Genomic DNA, 26659 nt, shown 5'->3' with positions numbered 1-26659 from the left:
CCCATTAGTTTTCTTTGCAGCCTCGTTTGAATGTCGCGGTTGCGCACATTTGTACGGAATGGGGTGAGTTTACGTTAGCTGGTTGGATGGTTGGATCACTGAATTTCGAATAATAGCCAAAAATCATGTTTGCTAAAACTATAGTTCTTGTAACTGCGGAAAAGAAAGAACAATATTCCCCAACATTCGTATGTACTTGGACAGTGACATTATTCAAAACATGCTGTAATTTCTAAATGTTTCATTTGATATGAATAAAAACACATTCTTACAGCTGACAGTCTGCACTTTAACCACATTGTCATTATATCTTTTAAAATCCAATGTGCTGGACTACAGAGCCAAAACCATTTTTTGTCATTGCCCAAACACTTACAGATTGCACTTTTTTGCTGGTTTAAGTTAATTTGTATAAAACCAAACTGGTCAGGCTATATACATTTTGCCCAGATTGATGCAATAATTTTATCCACAGAGGAAACATCCATTAAAGATGACAAACTACAATATGCTTACCTCTGCAACCACAAACAAACGAACCAAGGAACTATCAAACACCTCTTCAACTTGCAAGCATGCTAGCGTCCCACCTCAACAACAGCCAGTGAAATTGCAGGGCGCCAAATTCAAACAACAGAAATCCCATTATTAAAATCCCTCAAACATACAAGTATTATACACCATTTCAAAGATAAACTTCTTGTAAATCCAACCACAGTGTCCGATTTCAAAAAGGCTTTACGGAGAAAGCACACCATGCGATTATGTTAGGTCAGCGCCTAGTCACAGAAAACCATACAGCCATTTTCCAGCCAAGGAGAGGGCTCACAAAAGTCAGAAATAGCATTAAAATGAATCACTTACCTTTGATGATCTTCATCTGGTGGCACTCCCAGGTCTCCATGTTAGACAATAAATGTTTGTTTTGTTCGATAATGTCCCTCTTTATGTCCAAAAACCTCCGCTTTGTTGGTGCGTTTAGTTCAGAAATCCAAAGGCACAATTTGCGCTCTCAACATCAAGACGAAAAGTCAAAACAGTACAATAAAAGTGATTAGAAACATGTCAAACAATGTTTAAAATCAATCCTCAGGTTGTTTTTGTCATAAATAATCAATCTTATTTCAACCGGACAAAAGCTTCGTCAATGGAAAAGGAGAAACAAGAAAGGCGCCCTCGCGATCACGTTTGGTGAGCAGAGCCATGCAGTCGAGTCAGCAGACCGAGACACAGATGCTGAAGAGCCAGTAGAGCAGGTTGAATACCAAGACACCTCTTCCATCCTGGAAAATGACAGTGGCCTAGAACATCAACTCCCTCATTATCAACGGTGTGCATGTCACCTGCTGAACCTCATTGCAACAACAGATTCTGCGTTGGCAGAAACAAATAGTGATGGCTACAAAATGTTGTCCAGGTGGTCTTTTGTCAAATACCAAGCCATGTTGAATAAAACGGGACGGTCAACCTTAGCTGCTGAAGTTGTAGAGAATGAGCGCAAACTATAGTTGACCCATCCATATCAAACACGTTGGAACTGAACTTACCTGGCTGTGGAGAGGATCACACATAATCTGCATAATCGACTTGTGCCAGCGGAGGAGAGAGGGGCAAGAAACTCCCCTACCTTGGTTGTTGTGTGGGATAATGTGACATTCCACTACTCTGCTGCAGTCACAGACTGGTTTACTACACATCCCAGGATGTCAGTACTGTTCCTGCCTCCATACTCCCCTTCCTGGAAGTTTTATGACCGCCATCCACATGGCCAGATGTCCTTACTGGATGCCATGAATGCGGGGTGTGGGGACACTTCTCCTGACGGTTGGATTAGACATTCCAGAAGATACTTTCCAAGATGCATCACCAGAGACGACATAAGATGTAATGTTGATGAGAACTTCTGGCCAAATGCAGGAGAGAGGGAGAACTAGAACCCTCACAGTACTGTACAGTATGAGTGATTATACTATACGTGTTGATGTTTTTCTTGTAATTATTACTGTAGCCCTAGAATTTAGGATTCGTTTTTTTGTTTAAACTTTATATTTTTCACAAGTAAATTATAAAGGAGAAAAAACTAAAGGCTATTGAAGCAAATATCTGCATTTATGATTAATTCTTGTGACATATACTTAAGTACAGTCAATAAAGTGAAACGGTGTTATTCTTATTCTAAAATTAAATACTGATTTATGTGAAAAATCATTCAAACTTCAAAGAGAAAAGTGAATCATTTATGTAGTGCTCCCTGTTAGTGTTTTTTTTAGGTCAGTGTGTTATGAGTGACAATATATGCTTTCTGAGTAAGAATGGTGTTACCTGTGTTATGGTCGAACAAGCTTATTTTGAGACATGTATGAAGAGTTTTGGTGGATTGAATGAGTTTTGGAGGTGAGATTAACTGTTTGGCCAAGATGCATGTTGGTAATGCAGACTGTGAGAAGAGTTTTGAAAAAGTGGCTTCAGTATTGACGATGCTTGTGAGCAATTTAAAAAAGCGAATAGTAGTTTTCTTTTAAGGTATCTTTACTTTTACTCAGGTATGACATTTGAGTACACACACACAATACGGTAGATGCGCGCACACACACGGAGGCACGGCGGCACACACTTAGAATGTTTTTTTCTTCCTGTGTGTTTCTTTCTACTGGCCTGGTGGGAGATCACTCAGACAAGATTACCAGCAGCACCTGCGTTTCTGTAACAGCTTTTACACCAGAGACTTATAAGGACTTTCCTGCAGCACAGCAGTGTGTGTGTGTGTGTGTGTGTGTGTGTGTGTGTGTGTGTGTGTGTGTGTGTGTGTGAACGTGTGTGTGTGTGTGAACGTGTGCTTGTCTGAGAGCACACATGCGCACGTAAGTGCATGTCTACCTCTGTGTAGAAAGCTGTCACACCACCACTGTTTGTGAGCTTTTGTTTGTTTCTGAGCAGACAAAGGGACACTTTTAGGAGTTTACAGACGGACCAATGGGAGGAGAGCAGTGTGCAGCAAAGAGCAAGCAGTTTTGCAAGGGACACGGTTCGAGGTACTCACTCCCGTGAGTGGCGCCAATGGATTGGCACTTGAGGCGACAAAATATGAAACTAGTCTTGAGTGGCCACCGCGCATTGTTGACCAAGGAGCAGACTTAATCTTGTCAACCGATCAAAACAATATTTTAACATTTAACATCTCTCTCTCTCAAAAAATTAAATGGGCTTTATTGGCATGGGAAACGTGTTAACATTGCCAAAGCAAGTGAGGTAGGTAAATATACAAAAGTGAAATAAACAATCAAAATGAACAGTAAACATTACACATACAGAAGTTTCAAAACAATAAAGACAATGTCATATTATGTATATATACAGTGTTGTAACAATGTACAAATGGTTAAAGTACACAAGGGAAATAAATAAGCATAAATATGGGCTGCATTTACAATGGTGTTTGTTCTTCACTGGTTGCCCTTCTTGTGGCAGCAGGTCACAAACCTTGGTGCTGTGATGGCACACTGTGGAATTTCACCCAGTAGATATGGGAGTTTATCAAAATTGGGTTTGTGGATCGAATTCTTTCTTTTCGATTTCTTTGTGGATCTGTGTAATCTGAGGGAAATATGTGTCTCTAATATGGTCATACATTGGGCAGGAGGTTAGGAAGTGCTACTCAGTTTCCACCTCATTTTGTGGGCAGTGTGAACATAGCCTGTTTTCTCTTGAGAGCCATGTCTGCCTACGGCGGCCTTTCTCAATAGCAAGGCTACGCTCACTGAGTCTGTACATAGTCAAAACTTTCCTTAAGTTTGGGTCACTCACAGTGGTCAGGTATTCTGCCACTGTGTACTCTCTGTTTAGGGCCAAATAGCATTCTAGTTTGCTCTGTTTTTTTGTTAATTCTTTCCAATGTGTCAAGTAATTATCTTTTTGTTTTCTCAGGATTTGGTTGGCTCTAATTGTGCTGCTGTCCTGGGGCTCTATGGGGTGTGTTTGTGAACAGAGCCCCAGGACCAGCTTGCTTAGGGGACACTTCTCCAGGTTCATCTCTCTGTAGGTGATGGCTTTGTTAAGGAAGGTTTGGGAATCACTTCCTTTTAGGTGGTTGTAGAATTTAACGGCTCTTTTCTGGATTTGGATAATTAGTGGGTATCGGCCTAATTCTGCTCTGCATGCATTATTTGGTGTTCTACGTTGTACACTGAAGATATTTTTGCAGAATTCTGCATGCAGAGTCTCAATTTGGTGTTTGTCCCATTTTGTGAAATCTTGGTTGGTGAGCGGACCCCAGACCTCACAACCATAAAGGGCAATGGGCTCTATGACTGATTCAAGTAATTTTAGCCAGATCCTAATTGGTATGTTGAATTTTATGTTCATTTTGATGGAATAGAATGCCCTTCTTGCCTTGTCTCTCAGATCGTTCACAGCCTTGTGGAAGTTACCTGTGGTGCTGATGTTTAGGCCAAGGTATGTATAGTTTTTTGTGTGCTCTAGGGCAATGGTGTCTAGATGGAATCTGTATTTGTGGTCCTGGCGACTGGACCTTTATTGGAACACCATTATTTTGGTCTTACTGAGATTTACTGTCAGGGCCCAAGTCTGGCAGAATCTGTGCAGAATATCTAGATGCTGCTGTAGGCCCTCCTTGGTTGGTGACAGAAGCACCAGATCATCAGCAAACAGTAGACATTTGACATCAGATTCAAGTAGGGTGAGGCCGGGGGCTGCAGACTTTTCTAGTGCCCGCACCAATTCGTTGATATACAGTGGGGAGAACAAGTATTTGATACACTGCTGATTTTGCAGGTGTTCCTACTTACAAAGCATGTAGAGGTCTGTGATTTTTATCATCCCTGCTGCAGTGTGTGCAAACCTGGTCAAGAACTACAGCAAACAAAGGTTTCTGTACCAAATATTAAGTTATGCTTTTCTGATGTATCAAATACTTATGTCATGCAATAAAATGCAAATTAATTACTTAAAAATCATACAATGTGATTTTTTGGATTTTTGTTTTAGATTCCGTCTCTCACAGTTGAAGTGCACCTATGATAAAAATTACAGACTTCTACATGCTTTGTAAGTAGGAAAACCTGCCAAATCGTCAGTGTATCAAATACTTGTTCTCCCCACTGTATATGTTGAAGAGGGTGGGGCTTAAGCTGCATCCCTGTCTAACCCCACGGCCCTGTGGGAAGAAAAGTGTTTGTTTTTTGCCAATTATAACCGCACACTTGTTTGTGTACATGGATTTTATGATGTCGTATGTTTTACACCACTTTCCATCAATTTGTATAGCAGAACCTCAGGCCAGATTGAGTCGAAGGCTTTTTTGAAATCAACAAAGCATGAGAAGACTTTGTCTTTGTTTTGATTTGTTTGGTTGTCAATTAGGGTGTGCAGGGTGAATACATTGTCTGTTATACGGTAATTTGGTAAAAAGCCAATTTGACATTTGCTCGGTACATTGTTTTCATTGAGGAAATGTATGCGTCTGCTGTTATTGATAATACAGAGGATTTTCCCAAGGTTGCTGTTGACGCATATCCAACGGTAGTTTTATTGGGGTCAAATTTGTCTCCACTTTTGTGGATTGGGGTGATCTGTCCTTCTTTCAAAATATTGGGGAAGATTCCAGAGCTAAGGACGATGTTAAAGAGTTTTAGTATAGCCAATTGGAATTTGTTGTCTGTATATTTTATCATTTCATTAAAGATACCATCAACACCACATGCCTTTTTGGGTTGGAGGGTTTTTATTTTGTCCTGTAGCTCATTCAAGGTAATTGGAGAATCCAGTGGGTTCTGGTAGTCTTTAATAGTTAATTCTAAGATTTGTATTTTATTCTGTATATGTTTTTTGCTCTTTATCCTTTGTTATAGAGCCAAAAAGATTGGAGAAGTGGTTTACCCATACGTCTCCATTTTGGATAGATAATTCTTCGTGTTGTTTAGTGTTTTCCAATTTTCCCAGAAGTGGTTAGTCTATTGATTCTTCAATTACATTGAGCTGTTTTCTGTCGTGCTGTTCCTTTTTCCGTAGTGTATTTCTGTATTGTTTTAGTGATTCACCATCGTGAAGGTGCAGACTCAGGTTTTCCGGGTCTCTATGTTTTTTGTTGGACAGGTTTCTCAATTTCTTTCTTCGATTTTTGCATTCTTCATCAAACCATTTGTCATTGTTGTTAATTTTCTTCGGTTTTCTATTTGAGATTTTTAGATTTGATAGGGAAGCTGAGAGGTCGAATATACTGTTAAGATGTTCTACTGCCAAGTTTATACCTTCGCTATTACAGTGGAACGTTTTACCCAGGAAATTGTCTAAAAGGGATTTAATTTGTTGTTGCCTAATTGTTTTTTGGTTGGTTTCCAAACTGCATTCCTTCCATCTATAGCATTCCTTAATGTTACTCAGTTTCTTTGGCTTTGATGCCTCATGATTGAGTATTGCTCTGTTCAAGTAGACTGTGATTTTGCTGTGGTCTGATAGGGGTGTCAGTGGGCTGACTGTGAACGCTCTGAGAGACTCTGGGTTGAGGTCAGTGATAAAGTAGTCTACAGTACTACTGCCAAGAGATGAGCTATAGGTGTACCTACCATAGGTGTCCCCTTGAAGCCTACCATTGACTCTCACTCTCTCTCTCTCTCTCTCATTCAAATCAAAGGGCTTTATTTCCGTGGGAAACATACTGTATGTTTACATTGCCAAAGAAAATGAAATAGAGTAATAATACAAAATGAAAAGTAAACATTACTCACAACATTTTCTAAGGAATAGAGACATTTCAAATGTCATTATGTCTATGTACAGTGTTATAAAGATGTGCAAATAGTTACAGTATAAAGGGGAAATAAATAAACATAAATATGGGTTGTATTTACCACGTTGTTTGTTCTTTTCTTGTGGCAAACGGTCATAATTCTTGCTTCTGTGATGGTGCAGTGGTATTTCACCCAGAAGATATGGGAGTTTATTAAATTTGGATATATTTTCAAATTCTTTGTAGCTCTGTGTAATCTGAGGGAAATATGTGTCCCAAATATGGTCATACATTTGGCAGGAGGTTAGGAAGTACAGCTCAGTTTCCACCTCATTTTGTGGGCAGTGTGCACATGGCCTGTCTTATCATGAGAGCCAGGTATGCCTACGCTGGCCTTTCACTGAGTCTATACATAGTCAAAGCTTTCCTTAATTTTGGGTCAGTCACAGTGGTCAGGCATTCTGCTACTGTTTACTCTCTATTTAGGGCCAAATAGCTTTCCAGTTTGCTCCGTTTTTTGTACATACTTTCCAATAGGTCAAGTAATTGTCTTTTTGTTTTCTCATCATTTGATTTGGGTCTAATTGTGTTGCTGTCTTGGGGCTCTGTGGGGCCTGTTTGTGTTTATGAACCAGCTGGTAGAGGGGACTCTTCTCCAGGTTCATCTCTCTTTAGGCGAGGGCTTTGTTGTGGAAGGCTTGATAATCACTTGTTTTTATGTAGTTGTAGAATTTAATTGCTCTTTTCTGAATCTTTTTTTATTGCTGTAGGCCCTTTTCTGAATTTTGATAATTAGTGGGAATCGTCCTAATTCTGCTCTGCATGCATTGTTTGGGGTTTTACGTTGTACACAGAGGATGCTTTTGCAGAATTCTGCAATTTGATGTTTGTCCCTTTCTGTGAATTCTTGGTTGGTGAGTGGACCCCAGACTACACAACCATAAAGGTTAATGGGTTCTATAACTATAGCTGTAGGCACTCCTTGGTTGGGGACAGAAGCACCCGACCGACCATCTGCAAACATTCAACATTTGACTTCAGAGTAGGGCTGTTATGGTGACTGTATTACCAACACACCGGCAGCCATGGCGGTAGTCAAATTTCATGTGACCGCTTAGTCACAGTAATTAGGCTTCCCCAAGCTTGGATGCTGATGATGGCTAATAGTAGCTTACCAAACTTACCAAACTCCGCACTCTTATTGTCCCTCTAATCACCGGAGTCGCCTCTTCACTGTTGATGTTGAGACTGGTGTCTTGCGGGTACTTGTGAGGCGTCTGTTTCTTATAGTTTCTTACTTCCCATGAGCCGGGTTGTAACAAAATCTCACACTCATTCTTATGTTTAATAATAAATGTATCGTATAGTGTGTGTGTGGCAGGCTTACAATGATGGTAAAAACAACATTTGAGAGTGCGCTGACCCTGGTGTTAGAGTGGGTACGCAGCTGGAAGTTGAATGTTTGAAGGGGTACGGGACTATAAAAAGTTTGGGAACCACTGCCGTAGAGGTTAAACATTTTGGAGATGTGTTTTGGATCATTGGCACCAACAAAGCACCCCTACACCATCACACCTCCTCCTTCGTGCTTTATAGTGGGAACCACACATTTACCTACTCTGCATCTCACATCTTTGTGGTTGGAACCAAAAATCTAAACTTTGGACTCATCAGACCATAGGACAAATTTCCACCAGTCTAATGTCCATTGCTCGTGTTTCTTGGCCCAAGCAAGTCTTTTCTTTTTATTGCTGTCCTTTAGTAGTAGTTTCTTTGTAGCAATTCGACCATGAAGGCCTGATTCACGCAGTCTCCTATGAACAGTTGATGTTGAGATGTGTCTGTTACTTGAACTCTGTGAAGCATTTATTTGGGAAGCAGTCTGAAGTGCAGTTAACTTTAATGAACTTATCCTTTTCAGCAGAGTTAACCCCCAAAGCCAATTCCTCCTTTGGTCGTCTTTCCTTCCAGTTCTCTGCTGCCCATGACTGGAACGAATTGCAAAAATCTCTGAAGCTGGAGACTCACATCTCCCTCACTAGCTTTAAGCACCAGCTGTCAGAGCAGGCTTCACAAAATAGCGATTTAAATAAATCACTTACTTTTGAAGATCTTCCTCTGTATCTACAGTACTAAATCCATGTGTATGTATAGCGAGTGTGTGTGTGTGTCTGTGCCAATGTTTGTGTTGCTTCACTGTCCCTGCTGTTCCATAAGGTGTTCTGGTTTAAAATCTAATTGTACTGCTTGCGTCAGTTACTTGATGTGGAATAGAGTTCAATGTAGTCATGGCTCTGTGTAATACTGTGTGCCTCAGTTTGTCTGTTCTGGACTTGGGGACTGTGAAGAGACCTCTTTGTGGCATGTCTTGTGGGGTATGCATGGGTGTCCGAGGTGTGTGCCAGTAGTTTAGACAGACAGCTTGGTGCATTCAACATGTTAATACCGCTCATGAATAAAAGTAGTGATGAAGTCAATCTGTCCTCCACTTTCAGCCAGTTTGAGTGTTTGTTGCAGCTCGTTCCAGTTGCTCACTGCAGCGACCTGAAAAGAGGACCGACCCAGGGACGTGCATTGGTGACCTTTAACCTCTCTGAACCACCCATACCGGATCCGGGATAATTGTCATCAGCAACGCTGAATAGCATAGCGCCACAGTCAAATAATATTACTAGAAAATATTCATTTTCATGAAATCACAAGTGCAATATTGCGAAACTTAGCCTTTTGTTAATCCACCTGTCGTCTCAGATTTAGAAATTATGCTTTACAGCGAAAGCAATACAAGCGTTTGTGTAAGTTTATCGATCGCTCGACAAAACAATAAGTACACTTAGCATCAGGTAACTTGGTCACGAAAATCAGAAAAGCAATCAAATTAATCGAGTCACAAAAGCAGGATTAGAGATAAAATGAATCACTAAACTTTTGAAAATCTTCATCAGATGACATTCATATGACATGTTACACAATACATTTATGTTTTGTTCGATAATATGCATATTTATATCCACAAATCTCGGTTTACATTGACACCATGTTCAGAAATGCCTCCAAAATATCCGGAGGAATTATAGAAAGCTACGCCAGATAACAGAAATACTCATCATAAACGTTGACTAAAGATACATGTTCTACATATAATTATGTCCTTGATGATCTTTATGGCCTTCCTGTAGCATCGGGTGGTGTAGGTGTCCTGGAGGGCAGGTAGTTTGCCCCCGGTGATGCGTTGTGCAGACCTCACCACCCTCTGGAGAGCCTTACGGTTGAGGGCGGTGCAGTTGCCATACCAGGCGGTGATACAGCCCGCCAGGATGCTCTCGATTGTGCATCTGTAGAAGTTTGTGAGTGCTTTTGGTGACAAGCCGAATTTCTTCAGCCTCCTGAGGTTGAAGAGGCGCTGCTGCGCCTTCCTCACGATGCTGTCTGTGTGAGTGGACCAATTCAGTTTGTCTGTGATGTGTATGCCGAGGAACTTAAAACTTGCTACCCTCTCCACTACTGTTCCATCGATGTGGATGGGGGTGTTCCCTCTGCTGTTTCCTGAAGTCCACAATCATCTCCTTAGTTTTGTTGACGTTGAGTGTGAGGTTATTTTCCTGACACCACACTCCGAGGGCCCTCACCTCCTCCCTGTAGGCCGTCTCGTCGTTGTTGGTAATCAAGCCTACCACTGTTGTGTCGTCCGCAAACTTGATGATTGAGTTGGGCGTGCATGGCCACGCAGTCGTGGGTGAACAGGGAGTACAGGAGAGGGCCAGAACGCACCCTTGTGGGGCCCCAGTGTTGAGGATCAGCGGGGAGGAGATGTTGTTGCCTACCCTCACCACCTGGGGCGGCCCGTCAGGAAGTCCAGTACCCAGTTGCACAGGGCGGGGTCGAGACCCAGGGTCTCGAGCTTGATGACGAGCTTGGAGGGTACTATGGTGTTGAATGCCGAGCTGTAGTCGATGAACAGCATTCTCACATAGGTATTCCTCTTGTCCAGATGGGTTAGGGCAGTGTGCAGTGTGGTTGAGATTGCATCGTCTGTGGACCTATTTGGGCGGTAAGCAAATTGGAGTGGGTCAAGGGTGTCAGGTAGGGTGGAGGTGATATGGTCCTTGACTAGTCTCTCAAAGCACTTCATGATGACGGATGTGAGTGCTACGGGCGGTAGTCGTTTAGCTCAGTTACCTTAGCTTTCTTGGGAACAGGAACAATGGTGGCCCTCTTGAAGCATGTGGGAACAGCAGACTGGTATAGGGATTGATTGAATATGTCCGTAAACACACCGGCCAGCTGGTCTGCGCATGCTCTGAGGGCGCGGCTGGGGATGCCGTCTGGGCCTGCAGCCTTGCGAGGGTTAACACGTTTAAATGTCTTACTCACTTCGGCTGCAGTGAAGGAGAGACCGCATGTTTCCGTTGCAGGCCGTGTCAGTGGCACTGTATTGTCCTCAAAGCGGGCAAAAAGTTATTTAGTCTGCCTGGGAGCAAGACATCCTGGTCCGTGACTGGGCTGGGTTTCTTCCTGTAGTCCGTGATTGACTGTAGACCCTGCCACATACCTCTTGTGTCTGAGCCGTTGAATTGAGATTCTACTTTGTCTCTGTACTGGCGCTTAGCTTGTTTGATAGCCTTGCGGAGGGAATAGCTGCACTGTTTGTATTCAGCCATGTTACCAGACACCTTGCCCTGATTAAAAGCAGTGGTTCGTGCCTTCAGTTTCACACGAATGCTGCCATCAATCCACGGTTTCTGGTTAGGGAATGTTTTAATCGTTGCTATGGGAACGACATCTTCAACGCACGTTCTAATGAACTCGCACACCGTATCAGCGTATTCGTCAATGTTGTTGTCTGACGCAATACGAAACATCTCCCAGTCCACGTGATGGAAGCAGTCTTGGAGTGTGGAGTCAGCTTGGTCGGACCAGCGTTGGACAGACCTCAGCGTGGGAGCTTCTTGTTTTAGTTTCTGTCTGTAGGCAGGGATCAACAAAATGGAGTCGTGGTCAGCTTTTCCGAAAGGGGGCGGGGCAGGGCCTTATATGCGTCGCGGAAGTTAGAGTAACAATGATCCAGGGTCTTTCCACCCCTGGTTGCGCAATCGATATGCTGATAAAATTTAGGGAGTCTTGTTTTCAGATTAGCCTTGTTAAAATCCCCAGCTACAATGAATGCAGCCTCCGGATAAATCGTTTCCAGTTTGCAGAGAGTTAAATAAAGTTCGTTCAGAGCCATCGATGTGTCTGCTTGGGGGGATATATACGGCTGTGATTATAATCGAAGAGAATTCTCTTGGTAGATAATGCGGTCTACATTTGATTGTGAGGAATTCTAAATCAGGTGAACAGAAGGATTTGAGTTCCTGTATGTTTCTTTCATCACACCATGTCACGTTGGCCATAAGACATACGCCCCCGCCCCTCTTCTTACCAGAAAGATGTTTGTTTCTGTCGGCGCGATGCGTGGAGAAACCCGCTGGCTGCACCGCTTCGGATTGCGTCTCTCCAGTTAGCCATGTTTCCGTGAAGCAGAGAACGTTACAGTCTCTGATGTCCCTCTGGAATGCTACCCTTGCTCGGATTTCATCAACCTTGTTGTCAAGAGACTGGACATTGGCAAGAAGAATGCTAGGGAGTGGTGCACGATGTGCCCGTCTCCGGAGTCTGACCAGAAGACCGCTTCGTTTCCCTCTTTTTCTGAGTCGTTTTTTTTTTTTGGTCGCTGCATGTGATCCACTCGGTTACACTGGTTGTAAGGCAGAACACAGGATCCGCGTCGCGAAAAACATATTCTTGGTCGTACTGATGGTGAGTTGACGCTGATCTTATATTCAGTAGTTCTTGTCGGCTGTATGTAAAGAAACCTAAGATGACCTGGGGTACTAGTGTAAGAAATAACACGTAAAAAAACAAAAAACTGCATAGTTTCCTAGGAACGCGAAGCGAGGCGGCCATCTCTGTCGGCGCCGGAAGTACTACGAGCCACTGCCTGTTCACCCCGCTGCCATCCAGAAGGCGAGGTCAGTACAGGTGCATCAAAGCTGGGACCGAGAGACTGAAAAACAGCTTCTATCTCAAGGCCATCAGACTGTTAAACAGCCACCACTAACATTGAGTGGCTACTGCCAACACACTGTCAATGACACTGACTCTACTCCAGCCACTTTAATCATGGGAATCGATGGGAAATGATGTAAATATATCACTAGCCACTTTAAACAATGCTACCTTATATAATGTTACTTACCCTACATTGTTCATCTCATATGCATACGTTGATACTGTACTCTATATCATCGACTGCATCCTTATGTAATACATGTATCACTAGCCACTTTAACTATGCCACTTGGTTTACATACTTATCTCATATGTATATACTGTACTCGATATCATCTACTGTATCTTGCCTATGCTGCACTGTACCATCACTCATTCATATATCCTTATGTACATATTCTTTATCCCCTTACACTGTGTATGACAGTAGTTTTTTTTGGAATTGTTAGTTAGATTACTTGCTCGTTATTACTGCATTGTCGGAACTAGAAGCACAAGCATTTCGCTACACTCGCATTAACATCTGCTAACCATGTGTATGTGACAAATAAAATTTGATTTGATTTGATACATATAATTAAAGATACACTGGTTCTTAATGCAACCTGTGTAAGATTTTTTTTTAAACGTTATGAAAAAAGCCTACCATGCAATAATCTGAGACAGCTCTCAGACGTAAAAGTATTTCACCGCCATGTTGGAGTCAACAGAAATACGAAATTACATCATAAATATTCCATTACCTTTGATGATCTTTCATCAGAATGCAGTGGAAAGAGTCCTAGTTCCACAATAAATCGTTGCTTTGTTCCATAATGTCCAATACTATAATGTCCAATTAGCTGCATTTGCTAGCACATTCAGCTCACGTGCCCAAAAGCTCACGTTGGTCCAGGACAAATCACACGAAAACTTCAAAAAGATATATTCCAGGTCGAATAAACTGGTCAAACTAAGTAGAGAATCAATCTTCAGGATGTTATTTTCATATATATCCAATAACTTTCCAACCGGATCATACGTTTTCATCTGCAGCCCAAATGGAACGACGGTGGCACCCACAGAGAAATGCGCCACAGGGAAATTGCATTCTTCCAAGACCGTGAATATTTCCCCTCCCATTTGGTCAAAGTTCACACCAGAAGCTCCATTCCACGTTCTACTGAATGAGGACATCTAGTGGAAGGCGTAGGAAGTGCTACAAGATCCATATCTTGTTTGGAAAGGAAGGGGCGATGACGTCAAATTTGACCCACATTCAGAATTTCACTTCTTGTTTGGAAGATTGCCTGCCCTATGAGTTCTGTTATACTCACAGACATAATTCAAACAGTTTTAGAGTGTCAATTTCAGAGTGTTTTCTATCCAATAGTAATAATAATATGCATATATTAGCAATCTAGGACAGAGTAGGATGCAGTTCACTATGGGCACGCAATTCATCCAAAGTGAAAATACTGCCCCTTATCCCCAACAAGTTTTAAATGAAGGATGAACCGTGGCTGTCAAATAGGAATCCTGACTTAATAAAGTGATGATTAAAGAGCTCAGTCATGTGCTTCTTGTCAGTAACAACCACATCATCAACATTGAGGGACATGGGCAGCTGAGGAGGGTTTATTCTCCAGGTCTTTAACCGTTTTCCAGAACTTCTTGGGGTTAGACCCACAGAGTGTCACGCCCTGGCCATAGAGGCTTTTTTCCCCTCTATTTTGGTTAGGGCAGGGTGTGACTAGGGTGGGCGTTCTATGTTCTTTTTTCTATGTTTTTGGCCGGGTATGGTTCTCAATCAGGGACAGCTGTGTGTCTCTGATTGAGAACCATACTTAGGCAGCCTGTTTTCCCACGATGGGTTGTGGGTAGTTGTTTTCTGTCTTTGTATTAGTTACCAGATGGAACTGTTTTGGTTGTTCTTTTTGTTTCCTTTTTATTGTAGTGTTCATTTCAGTTTAATAAAATGACGAACACTTACCACGCTGCATATTGGTCCGATCCTTCCTACTCCTCCTCAGAAGAGGAGGAAAACCGTTACACAGAGAGAGAACTGCTCCTTAAAGTAACTAACTTTGGCCTTCCGGATAGCCTGAGTGCACTTGTTTCTGAACGAGAGCCAGTCATCCTGAGTATGCTTGTGCCGAGCCTTTTGCCAAATGCAATTCTTGAGGTGGAGTAACTCTACAAGATCACAGTCGAACCAGGGGCTGCACCTGTTCTTTATGGGAGCGTGTTTGTTTACAATACCACTGAAAATATCAAAAAAGAAGGTCCAAGCGTCTTTGACAGATGGGATCAAGCTGATTCTATACCATTTTACAGAGGCCAGTTAATGAAGGAATGCTTGCTCATTAAAGATTTTTTGCAAGTGTCTATGACAAATCAGGACAGGTTGCTTCACTGAGCAGCCATTACAAACACAGACTGTAAAAGAGTGATCACCAAGGTCATTACAGAAAACACCAGACTGATACCTATCAGGATTATTTGTGATGATGACATTGAGGAGGCTAACCTTTAGGACTTTGTCAAGTGGTTTAAGCATGTCCCAGTTTAGGTCACCAAATTCAGACTTCGTGTAACGGGCCAGGAGAGAGCTTAGGGCAGGTAGGATACAGACTAGGCCTGATGGGGGATGATAGCACCCAGCTACAGTCAAAGAGCTATTTGAAAGTTTAATGCTTAAAATCAGCAAATCATATTGTTTGGGGACAGACTTGTTGGAGAACCAAGCACTGAAGGTGATCCTTCAGTCTGCAAGGGTGTGCAGGGTGAATATGTGGTCTGTTGTATGGTAATTTGGCGAAAAAACAACTGCACATTCGTGACACACCACCTGGATTCAGTCTTACGTAGCAAAATGTGAAATGGTGTTTTTTACATTGAATAAAAGGTAGAGATTCAGAGCTAGAAAATGGTATATCATACACGGCATTTGAGGAACAATGGGAAAGTTATTCTGCTTTGAAAGTTGCAACTTGTACACTCACTTTTGAGAAAATTGCCTTTGAATATTTTGGTATCTAGTGAGAAGCTCTTCTTTGTCTACACCCATTCAGCATTGTTCACACCCCCTTAAGCTTTAGATCCACATATCTCTTTTTGCTCTCGGAGTGCATACTTGAAAACAGCCTAACCAGCTCTGCTGGAAACAATTTCATTACGCTTTTTAGAAGACATTTACCAAAACTGGCCATATTCAATGGGTGTTGTACACACGTAACGTAACGTTAGCTAACGAGCCAGCCAGCTAATATTAGCTAGTTACACAAAAATGAACAAAGTGCCAACAAAATCTAACATTAGGCTCTAACTAGAAAAGCAACCAGCTCTGGGAAACAAATAATAACCTCTGCTAAGGAGCCAGCCATCTAACGTTAGCTAGCTAGCTAACAGTGCACTTTAGCTTAAGACATATAGCTAGCTAGCTAAACAATATTTTGTTTACGATGTTGTTTACCGAGCTAGGTTCAAGATCACCCACATCACGTAACGTTAGCTAATGAGCCAGCCAGCTAACGTTAGCTAGTTAAACAACAATGAACAACGTTCCAACAATGCCACAGTGCTAGGAGCTAACGAACCAGGTCCAATGTTAGCTACAGTGCCTTGCGAAAGTATTCGGCCCCCTTGAACTTTGCGACCTTTTGCCACATTTCAGGCTTCAAACATAAAGATATAAAACTGTATTTTTTTGTGAAGAATCAACAACAAGTGGGACACAATCATGAAGTGGAACGACATTTATTGGATATTTCAAACTTTTTTAACAAATCAAAAACTGAAAAATTGGGCGTGCAAAATTATTCAGCCCCCTTAAGTTAATACTTTGTAGCGCCACCTTTTGCTGCGATTACAGCTGTAAGTCGCTTGGGGTATGTCTCTATCAGTTTTGCACATCGAGAGACTGAAATTTTTTCCCATTCCTCCTTGCAAAACAGCTCGAGCTCAGTGAGGTTGGATGGAGAGCATTTGTGAACAGCAGTTTTCAGTTCTTTCCACAGATTCTCGATTGGATTCAGGTCTGGACTTTGACTTGGCCATTCTAACACCTGGATATGTTTATTTTTGAACCATTCCATTGTAGATTTTGCTTTATGTTTTGGATCATTGTCTTGTTGGAAGACAAATCTCCGTCCCAGTCTCAGGTCTTTTGCAGACTCCATCAGGTTTTCTTCCAGAATGGTCCTGTATTTGGCTCCATCCATCTTCCCATCAATTTTAACCATCTTCCCTGTCCCTGCTGAAGAAAAGCAGGCCCAAACCATGATGCTGCCACCACCATGTTTGACAATGGGGATGGTGTGTTCAGGGTGATGAGCTGTGTTGCTTTTACGCCAAACATAACGTTTTGCATTGTTGCCAAAAAGTTCAATTTTTGTTTTATCTGACCAGAGCACCTTCTTCCACATGTTTGGTGTGTCTCCCAGGTGGCTTGTGGCAAACTTTAAACGACACTTTTTATGGATATCTTTAAGAAATGGCTTTCTTCTTGCCACTCTTCCATAAAGGCCAGATTTGTGCAATATACGACTGATTGTTGTCCTATGGACAGAGTCTCCCACCTCAGCTGTAGATCTCTGCAGTTCATCCAGAGTGATCATGGGCCTCTTGGCTGCATCTCTGATCAGTCTTCTCCTTGTATGAGCTGAAAGTTTAGAGGGACGGCCAGGTCTTGGTAGATTTGCAGTGGTCTGATACTCCTTCCATTTCAATATTATCGCTTGCACAGTGCACCTTGGGATGTTTAAAGCTTGGGAAATCTTTTTGTATCCAAATCCGGCTTTAAACTTCTTCACAACAGTATCTCGGACCTGCCTGGTGTGTTCCTTGTTCTTCATGATTCTCTCTGCGCTTTTAACGGACCTCTGAGACTATCACAGTGCAGGTGCATTTATACGGAGACTTGATTACACACAGGTGGATTGTATTTATCATCATTAGTCATTTAGGTCAACATTGGATCATTCAGAGATCCTCACTGAACTTCTGGAGAGAGTTTGCTGCACTGAAAGTAAAGGGGCTGAATAATTTTGCACGCCCAATTTTTCAGTTTTTGATTTGTTAAAAAAGTTTGAAATATCCAATAAATGTCGTTCCACTTCATGATTGTGTCCCACTTGTTGTTGATTCTTCACAAAAAAATACAGTTTTATATCTTTATGTTTGAAGCCTGAAATGTGGCAAAAGGTCGCAAAGTTCAAGGGGGCCGAATACTTTCGCAAGGCATTGTAGATAACATAAAGCTTTAACTAGAAAAGTAAACGGCTCTGGGAAACAAATAATAATGTCAGCTAGGGAGCCAGCCAGCTAACTTTATCTAGCTAGCTAACAGTACACTTTAGCTTGAAATGAAAACACTTTCTGTCAAAATTAGAAACATGTCATATCTGAAAATGTAGCTAGCTAACGCTAGACTATCTTACCTGTATACATCATTATGCATGATGGACGCGTCTACCGGTCATGAATGCCACACAACGGTTGCCCTTAGTTTTAAGACATAATCCGGAGACAAGTGTTTTCTCCATCTCTTTAGCTATCATACCCTAATTCCACTGATTTCAAAACTTGATCCTCCAGAAAGTGGAGAGCAACACTCACGCAGCTCCACTACACTATATTTTTTTTAAAGCCGTGTTCAACAGGATTACCAACGCAGACTGATGAGCTCAAATAGACATTTGCTCAGGACTTTGTTGTCACTGCGGAAACGAAGGATTCTGCTGTTAATGATAATGCAGAGTATTTTCTGTTGCTGTTGACGCATATCCCACGGTAGTTATTGGGGTCCAATTTGTCTCTACTTTTGTGGATTGGGATAATCAGTCCTTGGATCCAAATATTGGGGATGATGCCAGAGCTGAGGATGATATTAAAAAGTTTCAGCGTAGCTACTTGGAATTTGTAGTCTGTATATTTTGTCATTTCATTTAGGATACCATCAAAAACAAAGGACTTTTTTGATTGAAGGGTCTGTATTTTGTCAGGTACTGTAGTTCATTCAATTTAATTTGAGAATCCAGAGGGTTCTGGTAGTCTTTAAATCAAATCAAATGTTATTTGTTACATGCGCCAATACAACAGGTGCTTGGAGTTAATAGAGTTAATAAAATATTTACTAAATAACTAAAGTAAAAGAATCACAAGGTAACACAATAAATGTGGTACCGGTCAATGTGTGGGGGTTACAGGTTAATCGAGGTCATTTGCAAAGTGAATATGCATAGATTATAAACAGCGAGCGTTACACCGAGGCCTGTACTCTGGAGCGGGATCGATTTGGAGGTGGTTCCTTCATGGTCTGAGGCGATGTGTCACAGCATCATCGGACTGAGCTTGTTGTCATTGCAGGCAATCTCAATGCTGTGCGTTTACAGGGAAGACATCTTCCTCCCTCATGTGGTACCATTCCTGCAGGCTCATCCTGACATGACCCTCCAGTGTGACAATACCACCAGCCATTCTGCTCATTCTGTGTGTGATTTCCTGCATGTCAGTGTTCTGCCATGGCCAGCAAAGAGCCCAGATCTGAATCCCATTGAGCATGTCTGGGACCTGTTGGATCAGAGGGTGAGGGCTAGGGCCATTCCCCCCAGAAATGTTTGGAATAGTGGGGTAACATCTCACAGCAATAACTGGCAAATCTGGTGCAGTCCATGAGGAGGAGATGCAATGCTGTACTTAATGCAGCTGGTGGCCACACCAGATACTGACTGTTACTTTTGATTTTGACCCCCCCTTTGTTTATGGACACATTATTTCATTTCTGTTAGTCACATGTCTGTGGAACTTGTTCAGTTTATGTCTTAGTTGTTGAATCTTGTTATGCTCATACAAATATTTACACAAGTTTGCTGAAAATAAACACAGTTGACAGTGAGAGGACGTTTCTTTTTTTGCTGAGTTTATTTTAATTGACCATATTAGATTATAATTTTAATTGCACACACATTGATGTCAGACATGCACCTAACCCAATGCTCGGTTGCTGATGACTGGGATGAATGAAGAAGCAGATTTCAGGAGCAGGACAAGACACCCTCCTTTTGACTGATAACTGATATATGGGCATGTAAGTGATAGGCCTATCTGGCTTATATGATTACGACGGTGATAATGCTTCTTGACAGTGTCATAAAGTGTATTTTCTTAGTCCAAGTAAAGTGACGGGAAATGTGTATTTTCTACAAGCTATTTAAAATATGTAAAGAATTCATAACAACACCAACAAAGGATTTAAGAAACAAACTTTTAAACGAAAGGAAACTTCTTGGCAGGGATTTTTGGGAGGGGAATAAATGTGGGTTTTGACACTCTGATGTAGGTGTCATAACCAGCCATAAAATAATGCAATATATGTCACAACAGTTGTAAATATATGGGTCATGACAGTGTTATGACCATATTATGATGGGTAAATGACAAGTTTTGTCAGTTGTGACATATTATGACATGGTTATGACTGTGTCATAACGTGTTATGCCACTGAGTGTCAAGTAAAGTGTTACCAAGAATGTGGTGCATTTTTCACAATTTTCCATCAAGCTTGCTTTACGTTGTAATGAATGTGTAATAAAAGTGTGATACTTAATCGTTCTTGATCGTTCCTCCAGTTATTTTAGTTTTTCCTCTAACTTATTATATGCCTCTATAGTACAGTGTTATTGCCATCCATCTGTTCTGCTAGTTCCTCCTTTTCATTTGTTAGGTCCTCTATCTCTTTTGACTTAAAATGTTTTCATTTTAAAGATTAGTATTTATTTGCATGACCTCTGAAGGCACATTTGAAAGTCTCCCATGCAACGAGGGGCTCTGCTGTACCTATGTTATGCAGGAAAAAGTCTGTTATATATATTTTTTGTCTTGGTTAAGAACAGATTGTTATCCAATAGAAAATTAAATTTAAAAAATAACTACAGGTTTGGGTCAAATCCAATTCAACACAACACATCCTGAAACCCACTGTATTTTCAAGAATTGTGGTGGCGGCATCATGTTTTTGCGTATGCTTGTCACCAGCAGAGACTGGGGAGTTTGTCAGGATCAAAAGAAATATGAAAGGAACAAAGCCCAGGTTAGAGGAAAACCTGCCTCAGTCTTCTGAAAACCCTGCCTCAGTCTTCTGAAAACCCTGCCTCAGTCTTCTGAAAACCCTGGGATAGAGTTTTATTTCACAGCTGGACAATAACAAAAAATGTAATGCCAAAGACACACCAGAATAGCTTGCCAAGAGGTGTTGAGTGTTCCTAAGTGGTCCTGGTCCAGTCTCAGTCCTGACTCAAATGTGCTTAAGGTTTGAATATTGCTCTCCGTCAATGACTCTGAACCAAATTTACTGAGCTTGAGCAATTTTGACAAAGAAATTATGTATGTTGCCCTAAGAGTTGCGCAATGTTGGTAAAATCTTGTTCAGAATTATTCACAGCTCTTAGGGCTGCCAAAGGTGCTTACACCAAGTATTAACTCTGGGGTGTGAAGACATACACAATCAAGGTTTTAAAAATTATTATTCATTTAAAAAATGTTAAAGAAATTGTTATTCACTTTGAAAATGTGGGGTAGAATGTGTAGATCGGTATAACGAAAATAATCCCTTTTAAGATGAAGGCACCGAAATGTGAAGACTAGCCAACTACAACCATCTTCCACCTCCGCAGTATTTTGATAAAAAAGTTTTGGTAGCCTAATTTAAGTTTTGGTAGCCTAAGACTTTGGTAGCCTAATTTAAATTGTTGGTGTTGAGCTAGGGTATAGAGACTTCCATACTCTGCCATACCCAATTGACGCCCCTGAGTTGGAAGACAGGAAGATGCTGAGCGAAAAAAGAAAACAACCCAGGTGCGGCAAAAGAACACTTACAGAGAAACATGTGGCAGTCAAACACGAGGCGCACACTTATTTTCTCATTTTATTCATATACTCATCTCGTATAAAATGTACAATCAAATAGACAACTTAACAAAATCAAAAATTACCCACAGTACTGACAAATACAAAGTAGCAAATAACTCCAACATATGTAGGCCTATGCAATACTGCTTTGGCATTTCAAATACATTCAATAAAGTGCTAGTTTTTTCATTCTTTGCTCATATAAATACATAATGCCATATTTCTTTTCTTTACAAAAGCTGTTGTTCACATCATTTCAGACGTACTGTGTCCTTGTCTTCAGTCGCAATAAAGTGCAGATGCTTGTTAGACATACATTTTGTTTAAAGGATTTAATGGTCAACTGAAAGCGAATTGTCGGTTGTCAACATGCACACGTACACACACACTTACGTTCACTCAGCACCCCTCTAAACTTCACTGGGTGACCTGGAGTGGGTGGCTACGTTGCTCTGAAAGCAGCCGCAGAAGAGGACGTAGAGCGAGTGCTGGATCTCGGCATTACGGTAGGCGTAGATGATTGGGTTGATCATGGAGTTGTAGGTGGCCGGAAGCAGCGTGGCATATGTGTATACCGACGGGTATTCGCGCTCTCCCACCAGGCAGTAGATGGCGAAGGGTAGCCAGCTCGAGCCGAAGGTGCCTAGGATGATGGCGAGCGTGGCCACACCCTTCTTGGTGGCCACGTAGTGCGATGTGGTGAAGAAGTGCTGTTGAAGAGCGATCTGGTGCGCGTGGCGGCACACGATCTTGCAGATCTTGAAGTAGAGGGTCAGCATGAGTATGAAGATTATGAAGAAAGAGACCGCCAACAATGTCACATTGCTGCGAGTGAGTGGGCGCACGATGCTACACAAGCTTGGGTCGTCCAGGCAGTTCCAGCCTAGCACAGGCAGCAGGCCCAGGCACAGAGACACGCCCCATGTGCTCACTAGCATCAGGTGCACGTAGTGGAGCGTCTTCTCTGAGAAGTAAGTCAGTGCGTTGTATAAAGAGAAGTACCGGTCCACTGTTATAGCCAGCAGGCTGCTTATGGACGCCGTGAAGGAGGCCACTAGGAACCCAACAGTAATAAGGCTAATAGTCTCAGAGGAGAGGACGTACTGGAACACGAAGTTGAGGATTAATCCCATGCCTGCCAGTAAATCCGCTGTGGCTAGGCTTCCTACGAGCACGAACATGGGTGTGCGCAGGGTTGGCGTATAGAAGATGATAGCCACCACGATGGCGTTCTCGCAGGCGATGACAGTGCCCGACATGCAAAGCATGATATCCCACGGGTTGATGTGGAAGTCCAGAGGGGCGGTGGAGAGCCCCAGGCTGACATTGCGCTCTGGAAAGTTGGTCTCCATCCATGGGAGAGCCTCTCCAGCCACCACAACCGTCATTGCGGTGTCGTTACACAGGAAAGTCTTGTTCATGTCTGCGCACATGTCTGCTTTCCCCTCCTGAAGAGAGAATGAGATAGAAAGAGATTGTGGTTTAGTTTCACTAAGGGAAACCATGGCAACCATGACAGAGAGGGAGAAGCGTTCATCCATGTATGGGTAAGATAGTCTAGCTAGCTCCATTTTTTGATATTATATGTTTCTAATTTTGTCAAAGTAGTTTTCATTGCAAGTTAAAGCGTACTGTTAGATAGCTAGCTAACGTTACCTGTCTGGCTTACTAGCTAACACTACATGTATGATCTGTGTAGTAATATTATTTCTATTTCAGAGCCATTTGCATTGCTATTTATAGCTAGCTAACATTGAACGGTATCCATAGTTGGTTACCTTTAGCTACCAGCAGATTCAGGTAGTAACATTATGAGTTGAGATTATGACTACATGTCTAAACAAAAGACTCAACTATGCAGGTAACCATTTCACTGTTCCGTTTACACCTTCTCTATCCTGTGCATGTGACAAATGAACTTAGATTTGACTTGATATAGTCTGTGTTTACCAGAGTGAAGAAGAACATGACCTGCACCACTCTGGTACACTCTGAAATAGGGGTAGATAGCCAGAGGGAATTTACAAATGCATCCTTTGAATTTAGCTAGCTGTTTTAGCTTGCCACCTCATCATGTACTGTATATGTTGGATATAATTTAATTTTCAATGCTAGCTAGTTTATGTTAAATGTTGCTTGCAGTGAGGGTTGGGTTTCTCTGAGAGCAATATAGCTAGAACTAGCTAGATTATTTCTAGCTAAAAAGGTAGTTGGTCTGGAGCCTCATCTGCCTATGGACAGACCACAGCCAATGTAAGTTAGTGTTTTGTATAATTTAGTTAGCTAGTTCCTGAACATTAACCCCTTGTTCTTCATCTTGTGTGGAATAGTTTCACTGACTCTCTGTCTCTGCATTATCCACAGGGTAACTGTCAACTTGTGAGTTAAGGTTAACTTGTGAGGTTAAGAAATCTGCATTGTAAGCATCAATTTGATGTTCATGAACATTAACCTGGAATTCTTCATCTTGTGTGGAATTCAATTTTTCTCTCATTATCCAGGGTTAACTCAAATAGTCTATTTTCTTAGCTATTTATTTGAAATATACACTGAGTGTACAAACATTAGGAACACCTGCTATTTCCATGACATAGACTGACCAGGTGAATCCAGGTGAAAGCTATGATCCCTTATTGATGTCACCTCTTAAATCCACTTCAACCAATGTTGATGAAGGTGAGGAGACAGGTTAAAGAAGGATTTTTAAGCCTTGAAACGATTGAGACATGGATTGTGTATGTGTGCCATTCAGAGGTTGAATGAGCACAGTCCACCACCCAAAGGACATCCACCACCCCCCAACTGTGGGAAGCATTGGAGTCAACATTGGACAGCATCCCTATGGAAGGCTTTCAACACCGACAAATTGAGGATGGTTCTGTGGGTAAAAGGGGGGGTTCAAGTCAATATTAGGAAGGTGTTCCTAATGTTTTGTACACTCAGTGTATGTCGCTATATTAGGCTTCTGTATGGGTGGACAGCAAACATCAACCCTGATTCATTAAAACCTCACAAAAGACAGATATCTAAAACTGTTATGACAACACGGTAATGTGTCCAAGTTTAGAGACCACAGGAACAGCAGCACTCGAGGAGCTATCCATGGTGCTGAAACTTGAAACTGAGTAATAGGCTATGATCGTGGATAAAACTTCAACCCTGTCCCACTTAACTCCCCAAAACGAAACAAACTGATAAACAATATTATCATAAGTCAATTAAGTAGCATACCTTCTATTCACCAAGTTTAAGTTTCCATGTAAAAAGACGATGTAGGTTACCTACCTTCGTTTCACACAGAGCTTTAGGAGAAAACCGTCTTTATAGAAAATCAAAACCGTTCCTTTCTTCGAAACCACTGAGGTACAGCCCTCGTTTTTGCTCTGTTTCTCTCGCATGGGCGAGACAGCGAGGGCAGGTGAAGCATGGACACGCGCGGGGAGAGTGACTGGAGCTCGATAGCCAGAACCGTAAAGACTAACGTCAGTGAGCGGTGGAGCGTTATTAAACCCAAGTGACGTCAGGCCCATTGTAGAGCGCGAGAGAGAGAGCTGAGAAGTCTGCCTCGCGATCACATGCTCAAAGGGAACTTCTACACCTGCCTGATGTGTTGATGTGAGGCGATAGATGACTGAGATTGAATTTGTGGAGCGGGAATACAGCTGTGTATTGACTCTCATGGCCCAGGGGAAGATGTTTTGGTGTGGGGGTGCTGAGATAATTTTTTTCTCGCTGCGTTGCTGGCGACTATGTTTGTACACTCATAGTGTACCCTCTCCAGTCCACTCCACAAAACAGTTTAAATGGCAAGCGTGGTAACCAACATTTAGACTGGTGTCCAAGCTTACTGTACTACTCATTATGGAATACAGTGAGGACAAGTTGCAGCCCCCCTTTTGTCAGCCAGCAGACCAGTCAAAAGTTGACACATCTACTCATTCAAGGGTTTTTCTTTATTTTTCTTTAAATCAAAAAAGTGTTAAACAAATCAAAATATATTTACTATTTTAGATTCTTCAAAGTAGCCACCCTTTGCCTTGATGACAGCTTTGCACACTCTTGGCATTCTCTCAACCAGGTTTACCTGGAATGCTTTTCCAACGGTCTTGAAGGAGTTGGCTGCTTTTCCTTCACTCTGCGGTCCAACTCATCCCAAACCATCTCAAATGGGTTGAGGTCGGGTGATTGTGGAAGCCAGGTCATTTGATGCAGCATTCCATCACACTCCTTCTTGGTAAAATAGCCCGTATACAGCCTGGAGGTGTGTTGGGTCATTGTCCTGTTAAAAAACAAATGATAGTCCCACTAAGCCCAAACCAGATGGGATGGAGAATCACTGCAGAATGCTGTGGTAGCCATGCTGGTTAAGTGTGCCTTGAATTCTAAATAAATCACAGACAGTGTCACTAGCAAAGCACCCCCACACCCTCACAATGATCTTTGTGAGAAATTATCTCACAAACACATGGCAGTTGGTACCATACAGTAAATCCCAAATTTGGACTCATCAGACCAAAGGACAGATTTACACCGGTCCAATGTCCAATGCTCGTGTTTCTTGGCCCCCGCAAGTCTCTTCTTATTGGTGTCCTTTAGTAGTGGTTTCTTTGCAGCAATTCGAACATACAGGCCTGATTCACGCAGTCTCCTCTGAACAGATGATGTTGAGATGTGTCTATTACTTGAACTCAGTGAAACATTTATTTCACCTGCAATTTCTGAGGCTGGTAACTCTAATGAATGTATTCTCTGCAGCAGAGGTAACTCCGGGTCTTCCTTTCCTGTGGCGGTCCTCATGAGAGCCAATTTCATCATAGCTCTTGATGTTTTTGTGACTGCACTTGAAGAAACTTGAAACGTTCTTGGAATTTTCCAGATTGACTGACCTTCATGTCTTAAAGTAATGACGGACTGTCATTTCTCTTTGCTTATTTGAGCTGTTCTTGCCATAATATGGACTTGGTCTTTTACCAA

At 42.0% G+C, this 26659-nt stretch overlaps 1 protein-coding gene across 1 annotated transcript; it reads right to left on the bottom strand.

Moving 5' to 3' along the window:
* Window positions 1–21694: 21694 nt before the first annotated feature.
* On the bottom strand, window positions 21695–25144 carry LOC112232946 (G-protein coupled receptor 6-like). The gene is made up of 2 exons (XM_024400278.1): window positions 24971–25144; window positions 21695–23133 (listed from the first exon to the last, which is right to left on the bottom strand). Exon 2 carries the CDS (start codon window positions 23116–23118, stop codon window positions 22096–22098), a length of 1023 nt encoding a protein of 340 aa, XP_024256046.1. The 5' UTR covers window positions 23119–23133; window positions 24971–25144; the 3' UTR covers window positions 21695–22095.
* Window positions 25145–26659: the final 1515 nt, after the last annotated feature.

Source organism: Oncorhynchus tshawytscha, linkage group LG05, assembly GCF_018296145.1.
Source record: "Oncorhynchus tshawytscha isolate Ot180627B linkage group LG05, Otsh_v2.0, whole genome shotgun sequence".
Classification (NCBI taxonomy): domain Eukaryota; kingdom Metazoa; phylum Chordata; class Actinopteri; order Salmoniformes; family Salmonidae; genus Oncorhynchus; species Oncorhynchus tshawytscha.
This window is presented reverse-complemented; position numbering and strand designations above follow the sequence as displayed.

Bases quoted from the DNA above. Each gene is read 5' to 3' on its own strand.
- LOC112232946 (XM_024400278.1), bottom strand. From the start codon at position 23,118: ATGTGCGCAGACATGAACAAGACTTTCCTGTGTAACGACACCGCAATG.